At 45.1% G+C, this 10201-nt stretch overlaps 1 protein-coding gene across 8 annotated transcripts in view; it reads right to left on the minus strand.

The window, feature by feature from the left end:
- Nucleotides 1–1484: 1484 nt before the first annotated feature.
- Nucleotides 1485–10201, minus strand: part of LOC135388602 (uncharacterized) — a 100230-nt gene continuing 91513 nt past the window's right edge. For 7 of the 8 annotated variants that reach the window (XM_064618233.1, XM_064618238.1, XM_064618234.1 and 4 more), the window contains 8 exons: nucleotides 9194–9232; nucleotides 9004–9021; nucleotides 8902–8916; nucleotides 8800–8829; nucleotides 8718–8741; nucleotides 2178–2258; nucleotides 1843–2016; nucleotides 1485–1631 (listed from right to left, as the gene is read on the minus strand). In XM_064618233.1, the coding sequence (XP_064474303.1) occupies nucleotides 1869–2016; nucleotides 2178–2258; nucleotides 8718–8741; nucleotides 8800–8829; nucleotides 8902–8916; nucleotides 9004–9021; nucleotides 9194–9232 (355 nt within the window). In that variant the 3' untranslated portion in view covers nucleotides 1485–1631; nucleotides 1843–1868. The remainder of the gene's footprint in view (nucleotides 1632–1842; nucleotides 2017–2177; nucleotides 2259–8717; nucleotides 8742–8799; nucleotides 8830–8901; nucleotides 8917–9003; nucleotides 9022–9193; nucleotides 9233–10201) is intronic. The other variant, XM_064618232.1, reaches the window with a different exon arrangement.

Genomic DNA, 10201 nt, shown 5'->3' on the forward strand with positions numbered 1-10201 from the left:
TCTGTGGTTTTCGAGAGAAAGTACGCTTCATAGCTGTTCTATATATATAATGTCTTGCCTCAATGGTCACTCCATTAGCCCCTGGTTGCATCAGTATAATGACACTTGCTGCAGTATAGAAGCTCGCATGTCGCTGTTAACTACGGTTTTATTCCTTGCATTGCTTTAGGGTAACATTTATGTGCGGCACCCTACTTTACCCACCTTCATTATTCTTCAGCCCCTGCATATGAACAAAATTCCAGACAAAAATAAGAGCTTTTTTTAGATTTTATTGGCAAGTCCTTCGCCCCCCAAAAATAAAAAATACGAGCTGAAACAGCACGGGAGACCTCCATCGATTACTTTGGTGGTCTTTGGTGTCAATATACTTTGCTGTCGACGGCTCTCCTTGTCGTTTCAGTGAAAATTCTTCATGTGTGGACGGACTTGACGTGTAGAGTTGAACTTAAAACCTAACCTAACCCGTGCTTTGCGGAGAGGAATTGATAGGACTAACGATGAATATCTATATTGATTGATATAGCTATAGAATCGACGGCGACAGTCAGTATTAAGCTTACTTACCTTCTCTGCCAAGTTGACCATAGCAAGCGAATTCTACTGATGAGAGCGAGACTTGTTTGCAAGCAATAATATCACCAGAAGAGTGCTGCTTCAAGTATGCGATGAAAGACAAAGGCGGACTGCATTGAGAGACGCGCAACTACCGTTTATGGCTTATTACCAGTATCCCCGCGAGAAGGCTAACCATTCGAATTATCAATTCTACAGCAATGTTAATCGTGGTAAACTAGTTAGCTTCAAAATGTATTTTTCGAGTGAGCTAATGAGTAATAGCAATAGAATTTAGCGAGAAAAATGAATCAGAACGATTTCCGTCACAAGGCATACTATGCAATGTTGCTAGGCACATAAAAGAAGGGCGTAAACAACGTACAATTATCTGGAAGCATCAGCACACATTGCATACGTCGGAGGCGCCACGAGAAAGATTTCCACGTGTAATTTTCGAGATGGCTAAGGCTAAGATGTCGGGATAATTTGGTTTAAGAGTGCTTGTATTGTGGTGTATGTAGGATAGCAACAGCATACATATATGGTCATTGATGACTTTTCCGGGCATCCAATAAAAGCATCTGCATGAAGAAGGACCCAGCTCAAAGATAGGCATAAAACACGAAGTATTTCCCCTGCAAACAATGCACACACTTGCTGCGTACCTAAAACACAACGCTTGCATGGACATACAACGAATGATTGAAACGAATGGACATGTTTGTGGACATGTGTGCACGTATGTTGATTTCGGGCACCCAGTGCTAACCTCTGTTTAGAAAAACGTCGCTCCCAACAGGATCCACTTGACGGAGCACACGAAAGTTTCGTCACACAGCACTCCAGGTGAACTCTTTCCAGATAGTGATAAGGTAGTAGTTGGGTCGGGTGGTATATTCTTATAACGAAGCAACGAGACAGTAAAATGTGTTGTGAAAACACGTTCTTTAGGAAATATGACAAAATCTAGTATAACAAATAGTATCGATATTAAACGATTGAGAACATGTATGTGATGATTGGTGAAAGGACTCCAGTAGAATAGAGCTGTTAATACTCCGCATCGGGAATATCTGAAATGAGATTCGGAAGACACTTAATATTGAGCTGATAAAGCTAGTACATCCAACAAGTGACACATGTCGACACAAAACTTTTACGATTTCTCGTTCAGTGTTCAACAACAGAATTTACTTAGCATGAGGCGATTGCTAGACGCATGCAATAAGTGATTGTAGGAGGACTGACACTCAATTCAACATTGCTAAAGGTTTGCAGACTGACCTCTTCTAAGGCACTCTGGGCTCTTATTAGACCCTTCTAGGAGCCGTTGGTGCCATTGGTTGTTGTGGGGTAGGCGGCTGCAACAATAGTTGTCGCAACATGTTCTGCTGTTCTTGAATAGGTGGCCTGGGAGCACGCTGAAGAACCATCTTGGCCCTCATCAAGTCTTCCATTCTGAAAAGAAGTTTTTACTTATGCGAATACAACGAGAACTGCTGCATCACTCATCAGCTTGGGAGATGAAAGGCACTATTTTTCCAACTGCTGGACAAAGCAATCAGGTTTGATGGGTCAGTCGGACGACCATTCAGTACAAGATGATATGGCACACTTACAGGTTCTCGGGAACGAATTCTTGAAATTTATCGGTTTGTAAGCGTCCAACGTCGATCAAGTTTAGTTCGTCATCAGATTCGCTGCAATGAAAGAACGCCCAACATCAGTACATGATTTCTGTGTTAGCGGTCTCCCTGAAAATGTGCAAAACGCGTCTCTAACCACCTAGCGCACAAAATGTTAACAACCAAGTATCAATATCTTAAGAGAATAACGCGCCTTTGTGTTGCCGTCGTGGGAGAAGCACATAGGGGCGAGCGATACACTATAGGGATACATCGTAAGTGTTTAGTCAAATAGATTGCTGCTCATAAGTGCTAACTGAAGAATATCAATGTCCCGCCAGAGTGTACGCTTAATTGAAGGAATTGTGCGTCTTTTAGACGGACTCATAGCAGAGACTGAACATCGCAATAATTTTGATGCCGTCTTAGAAATGCAGGACGGGGTGTGAGTCCCCTTATCCTTTGCAAAGAAACTTTTATATAATGTTGCGCATGAAGAACAGCTATCGCACTCTCGGTAATTCAGAAACACCTGATCAACGTGTTCATTTCTTGTCTTAATTGTCGCCTCGTGATGTTCGTGTATGCGATCATGTCTCAGCACACGTGGCTAGCTTTCGAGGAGTAAATACTTTTTCGAAGACACTAGTCTCTCTCCTACCTGAATTACGACTCCATGAACATGTATATCCAAAGCAATTTTCTTTTATTCTGCGCGCAGACGCGAAGTCGTAGAGCTATCTAAATGTGGCATGAATCATATTTAGTGACAACTACGCTAAAGTATATGAAGTGTAAGTATAAGTGAGGTATAAGTGCCTCAGGACAAGAGCAGTCGATATTTCCAACAGAGACTGTTCTTCTTCTGGGCCCAGAAGAACAGTCTCTGTTCGAAATATAGGTGGCTCTCGTCCTGAGGCACTTCCCTTCATACTTCGTTACCGGTTCGATCGATTTCTACCAGTCTACGTACGCTAAGGTATAGAGGTCTAATGTTTGTGACCTACTTAAACCGCAAATGTTGAAAGGTTCAAAAATAATGCAAATTCACTAAAAGCGGTGGTACGATCCAAGAGTACATACAGAGGAATTTCAGAGGTTCTGTCTGAGTGCTACCTGGAGTATGGCAACGAGCAGCGTACAAAAGAGAGATATTGTACAGCAACACGAAACAGGCGCTGAAGGACACACGACACAACAGTCTGCTCTCAAAAGAACCCTGTTGCTGAAACATTTTGAAGTACTCTTTCCTTACCCTATGCAAATTAATACCGCCAGTCAGTGATATACAAATACTAAAAATAGGTGTATTAAATAAGTTACTAAATGCTCCCAAAAAGTAATTGAGTAGAGTACTAAATACTGAGCTGTCAGAAGTATCTGAATAGAGCACTAGATACTATGAAACGTATTTAGGTACGTTCAAGATACTTTATTGTTTCCACTTAGACAAATTTTTACCAGAACGTTTTATTTCTTCGAAGCAGAAGCTGTCTTTCAAAATTAGTTACAAAATTGGCCGATTGTGAATGAGAGAGCGAGGGGGAAATCTCGAGCAAGAAAGTCTCCGTCCCGCAAATGACAGGGAGGACCGGTGAGTCAGACCATTGACCTCGCTGTGGCAAACCGATATAGGTCATTGCCCCTACATGACCAACAGAAATAATGTAGGGTGCTTGTAGTCTTGACCAATGAATTTACTGGTGGCTGCCTGGTTGTTAAAGCTGGTAGGATGTATGGAAATATCCTTAATTCCAAATGTTAAAAGTATGTAATGTTGTGTATCTAAAATACTAGAGTAAAATACTGAAAAATGTATTTAAAGACAGTACTAAATATACAAATGAAAAAGCATTTGCGAAATACCAAAATACTTCAAAATGTATTTAATATACAGTATTTTTAGTAGAGTATTTCAAATACATACATCAGTGCCGACAGCAATTGGGTAGGGTATCTCCCACAGCGATGAAACTCCCCACTCGGCATCATTGAAATAAAGTTAGCTTTGTCCTATGCACACATGCGCATTCCAATAATGCGTTCTTTGTGATTGTATCGAAGCAAACTGTACCAATACATGTACCAAATACCTCGTTTCGACGACTTGTGGCATGAGGATTTATTCTTACTCGAACTCCTGCGCATGCCTTAGATTACTGTCTTGAGCCCCCTGCAACTAGGGTAGCCGCTTTGTCGCTTCCCTGATGTCAGTGTCAGTAGCTTGCTGCATTTTTTCAGCAAACCATGAAACCAACCGATTCAGCAGAAAGCTTGCTCATTACGTTCAATCGTGTATCGGAACAGTCATCAAACACCCTTATCTCGTTGCCTCCTCTGTCATGTCCACAAATGTGCAGCCGCTCCTGCTTACGTCAGGTACCGTAAAACCCAAACTGGATGTGAAGATGGGTTCGTTTTTCTCGTTTATCTGCAAGGAGATTCTCTCGAACACAATTTTATCTGTGGCATCACAGTCGAATGCAACTCTAATGCAACGAGTCGATGGGTTGTATCCTATTCGTGTGCTTTGCACCATTATCAGGTTCCCTATTCTCATCAAAATAATGGTCATCGATTACTTTGTGTCTCGCCTGTCATTGGTCGTTACGTGAAGAAGGCGTGACAACCAAGGCGTCACGACCAATGCCAGGCGAGACGCAAAGTAATCGAGTTCGATTACTTTGACGATAATAGTCCCCTGAGAGTAGACCGTTGGTAACGTCACCTCAGTAGACCGTTGGTAACGTCACCGTGAAAACATTCTGCGTACCAGAACTAATGGCACTGTGCGTGACTCTGAATGACAAAGAAGAAATGCTGGGGAGAAGCCATGTTAAGTGATGTTGAACAGGTTGTGAAATCATGTGCAGCTTGCCAGCTAACGAAACGAAACGGGTTCCTTTGACATATTGCAATTTGGCAACGCGAACTACTACTACTACTTTATTTTGACTTTGGAGTTTCAGTTTTCATCCAGTTCATCCGGTTCAGTTCAACTTTGAGTTTGGAGTTTTTTGGGGAGTTTCATCGTCAGAGGCGATAGTCTACCCCATTGCTGGTGGGAATGTGGGGAATAAAATAACGAGCACCTTCACAATAACGATCGAAGTCCGATGGTGTCCAGAAATGTCGAAAGAGCTTTGAGCGCAGAGCGTTGCTGGGCTGGATTGGGCCAGGGACCAAGCAATTTCGATAGGGAGAAGGAGCGAGAGTCCAGCTGAAGAAGAGACTCGGAGAGCGCGTTTCGGGAAGGTTGGTAGTGGGGGCAATGAAGAAGAATATGCTCCAGATCCTCAAGAGCATGTGGGAGAGTCAACTTGTCTCAAGCGGTAACGCCACTGAGCTGTAAAGGCCACATCGAGGCGCATTCGGTGGATTAATAACATAAATACACGCTCATTCTGTAATTAAACCCCTGCATGCCGCTTGCACAGCTGTACGTTTCCTCTTCACAAATTGGTGGAGATGCAGGTGACAGAGTGCATTTGGATTTTCCCTGTTTCCGCATTTGCTTTTGGTTCTAGTGGAATCGTACTCTTAGTGGGTGGACGTTACTTGGATGAGTTTTGGTACTAGTGGAATCGTACTCTTAGTGGGTGGACGTTACTTGGATGAGTTCATCGAGGGTGCAGAAAACTGATAAATGTTTTTACGATGTTTGAGCTATCATAGATAACGGCGTATGACAATCGACTGCATGTTGTGTCTGCAGAGATTTCAGGTTTCCTGTCCGCCAATGGAGTTATCCACAAGCAGATACCTCTGTAGAGGAGTCCCGACCGGCGATGATGGTATGCCACGGAGAGGCGATGACGGTGGCCTACCTCCATGACCGCGCCAGTGGAACTGAGAAGCGGGTGCTCCAGGGTCGTGTGCATCCTCGTCTTGTCCACCAGCCGCCACATCAGTCCCCCCTCAGACGCGGAGCGGCGAGAAAGCAGAATATGTCCACGACTTCACTTAGCGAGGGCGACCGTGGTTGACATGCAGGGTTGAATAGGTTGACGGCATGACACACGTTGGCAAAGCATCACAGCTGATGAGTCATCACGATCCTTTGGTCCGAGAAGAGCGGGGAAGAGAGTCAGGCGGGGCGCTTGCGAAGTGGTAGCCCTGGGGTGCCGCTGTCGGCACGGGAGCGAAAGCTCTGCGAGTCCCAGGGGTGGTGAGGGTGAGGCTGTGCGTGCCGTGGAGAGATGCCGAGACGCCGGCAAAAGCGTGCCGTGGCGTCGGCGGCCGCGACCGGCAAGGAGCGTAAGGCTCGAGTGTCGCCACCGGCAGTGAAACAGCGCCGGGGTGAGGTGAACATCGGACAGAAGTGATGGTTGACATAGCTGTGGGGCGCGTGTGTGCCGGTTGGTAGTGCTTTATAGGAGATACTTAGTAGGTCGGTATGCAGCAGTCCGCTTCCCGAGCTCAGGAAGCTATTCGGGAACAAGCAGAGGATGTTGACTGCAATGCACGGGTAAGAGTCGTTGCAGCGGGTCTGGACAGGTGAGGTTGAGGGTACGTTGAGAGGATCAGGCTCGGTCGGTTGCATCGTCAGAGCTACCGTAGCGGTCGGATAGGTAGTAGTAGAGGGGCTTCCACGCTGCCCGGCAGCGAAGGTTGCCAAATTTGGGATGGTAAAAGGGCCAAATTATGTTGAACTTGATATTTATAGTTCGGGTCACCAAATGTAGAGGACGATGATCCTCTTCCACACGAGTCCTGACCGGTGATGATGGAACGTCCCAGCAGGCAGATGTTCGTGGCCTCACGCCAGGACAGTGCTGGTAGAACTAACGAGCCAGCACGGTAGCGCGTGGCAGAAGGGGCACATCGTCGTCATCATCGGCGGCCACCATAGTACTTCGCTTCACTCGGACACGGTGCGGGTAGAGAGACGATGCGGTAAGGGAGCGCGTTGCTCGACCAGGTTGCCGCTGGTAGATCCGGGGAGTGCCATCATGGTGTACGTGACGGCCTGGCGGAGCGTGAGGGTACACGGCGTACTTCGACTGGTATGGGGCGTTGAAGCCGAAGGGTGCCGGGTCAGAGTGAGGAGGTGGTGGCCTCCTATTACGAGCCCCCGGTGGAACGACGTGCTCGGGGACTCACGAGATGTGCCGTAGCTCCATCCACTGCTGTCTGCACAGGGTTTGGTCGTGGTGAGGTTCAAGGAAGACCAGGTATCTCAAGTGACGAAGACGGTCCAACATCGACTGGGCCAATTTGTATTTCGTTACAGGAATACCACATGTCCATAACTGACAAAACCCTTCCAGAGTTGTTCCTGTCATGAACCCCAGGACCTTCATTGGGACCTTCACGAAATACTGGAAGCTAAGGACCAGATGCGGAAAAGGACAGCAAATGAGACAAGATGATCATGGAGAGAATTCGAAGCTGTTCACGCAGTGAGAGTCAAGGGTACAGTTGATCGGATGATCCCCCGTGGCTACCCAGAAGGATACTCTGAAGGTGAAGCAGTGATACACATACAGTATGAATCAATAATAGAGAACGATATGTGCTCGTAGATGACGTTCCACAAACCTAACCTAACTGTGACCCTGCTAACACCATTGATAAAATTCCGGGATGCCAACGAGGACCAGGCTCAACCTTCTAATGACAGCGACACCACCGTCATTTGACAAGTCCACCACGTCAAACACCGTCATTTGACAAGCACTTTTCAACGACCAACATCCAGTAAAAACACAAAATGCACAAGCTTCGTCTCAAGCAAACGACGACCCGACATGTCGTCCGTCACTAGGGTGAGAAACCCCATGAGAACTGCAGCCCCGTTCATTTGCAAAGAAGTACGCGTACACGGACAAGACGTCCGCCTGAATGTTATGTTGTTGATTAACATAGGAGGAAGGGTTGTTGCGATAACATGTTGCAGTTTAGCACGACACTAAATGACACTTATCGATAACTTACGGCTCCCCCAGCGCCACGCCTCTTCGAAAGCAAAGTGCACCCCTATAAAGATGTTCCTCCCACTGGCTCTCACGATACAATAGATATTAACCAGTGGAACTGGCGATTAATCGCAGTTAAGGTGAGCAAAATTCTTAGCTAGGCTCATCTGAGTACTATAGTTATCATCGGAATCTATTTCACTCATATTTTGATACCGACCTTTTCCTTGTTTTTTAAAAAAAATTATAGGAGAGGTATGAGAGTATCATAAATGTAGTTCTTGCAGTTGAGTTATACGGTCATCCTCTCCAAGACAGTATGTAACAACAAGATGACAGGATTTTAAAGAAGCCTGGAATAAGGATTGTCTCCTAATCTGCTGTCTCGCTTATGCCCGAAATCCCCTAATTTAAGAGCAAATAAAGAATTTTTGGTAATTAGTCAACTTAGAGTTGCATACTCTCCACGAAAGGATTTCCGCATGGCCATATAACTCAACCGCAAAAACGACATCTATGCCGCTCTCACAGCTTTCGATCAGAATTATATGAATAATAAAAAAACGCAAAGAAAAACGGCCATCTCTTAATGCCCAGAGATTACCCTCAAACTTACCCAGCTTCCACGGCTTCCATATCACTAAGGTATAAGATCCAGTGTGAGTACAGGAATCGCCAGATTGAAAACCGTAACTTACGGCATGTGGTAGGGGTGGATTTCGAATTTCCTGTAAACAAACACCTGCTATGTGAATCTGTGACAGTAAGTATCCGAGACAGAGCGCAGCGAGAATGCTTACATGAATTTCCCTTCACTATAATGGAGGAATAATGAAGATATACCGTGAGAATTATTTTATGTTCAATTCAAGGGCAGCGTTTAATTAAGGTTACGAGCTTACGCATCTAAACGAGGTCGCCTGGAACAAAACATAAGGCAAGAATGTCATGTGAAGATGTTACTAGATGACCGCTTCATTCTGATATTTTGCGGATCACAAACTGCATTTTTATAATAACATTAATAATAATCCACGAAATAAAGTTCTGAAGAAAATGAATACAGAAGCCGCCATAAAATTACGGAATTACCTCCATTTGAACTTCCCTTCCGGAATGATTCCACTTGCGCTGCAAATAAATAAATGTACGTGTAAGATACAATCCTTCAGGTATTTTCTAGAGAGGGGAGCCATTAGGAAGGTCAAACTGGCCAAAATCATCACCAGGTCGAATTTTGCCAGAAAATTGAGCCACACCTCTTCCGGTTTTCTTGTTCACCCAAAGATGTAACTAGTAACTAAGTAACTCGTTATTCCTCAGTGAGCACCAACTGTCATTTCTACCCATATTTGAATTGAATCGCATAACCACATTACATGCGGCTTCTCTTCCGGGACCTGCGTAAGAATAGGGTTCTACACGTGCTGGGTTTTATGGGTTATGATTAGGCTTCCGACTTCACGGATTTATGCGATAGACTCCGATAAACTCCCTCCGATGTTTTCTGCAAAACATCGGATTTATCAGCTAAACTCCGATTTTTCCAACGCCCACGGGGCGGCCATAAGGTTTTTCCCGTTTCCTTCTTCCTTTGTCCCCCTTCTTCCAAACCTAGTTTTTGACTTCAAACCGATTCACAACTAAAAAAAGAAAAGTTAGGAGTGGTAGCCTCGTTCAGGGTCGCTGGACGCATGTATGGCCCAAAAGGAGGATACTACACACACTTGTCCCACCTGTTCTATGTATTCTCCACCCTAGTGAGTACTTAACCCGTGGTTCTGGGCTAGTTTGGCACAGAACAGTTGTGTGTTCGTCACGGCTGCTACTCATTTTGAGTCTGGGCACCATTCACAATTTGTGCAAATACGCTTGTTTGTACTTCAATAACTCTCGGTATTAAAACATCCGTGCGTTACATCGTGTGCTCCCAGTCACTTTTGCAAATCTTTCCCTGCATTGTCTCTGCGATGACTGCTCCGCAATACTCCGAAATCGGCGCCCTTCATTCTTCAGACTTTTTAATCCTCCGAGAAACTCCGAATTTCCGAAAAGTTGAAAACTCCGATAAACCCCTCCGAATTTTCCAAAATGAAAACT

Source organism: Ornithodoros turicata, chromosome 3 (genome assembly GCF_037126465.1).
Source record: "Ornithodoros turicata isolate Travis chromosome 3, ASM3712646v1, whole genome shotgun sequence".
Classification (NCBI taxonomy): domain Eukaryota; kingdom Metazoa; phylum Arthropoda; class Arachnida; order Ixodida; family Argasidae; genus Ornithodoros; species Ornithodoros turicata.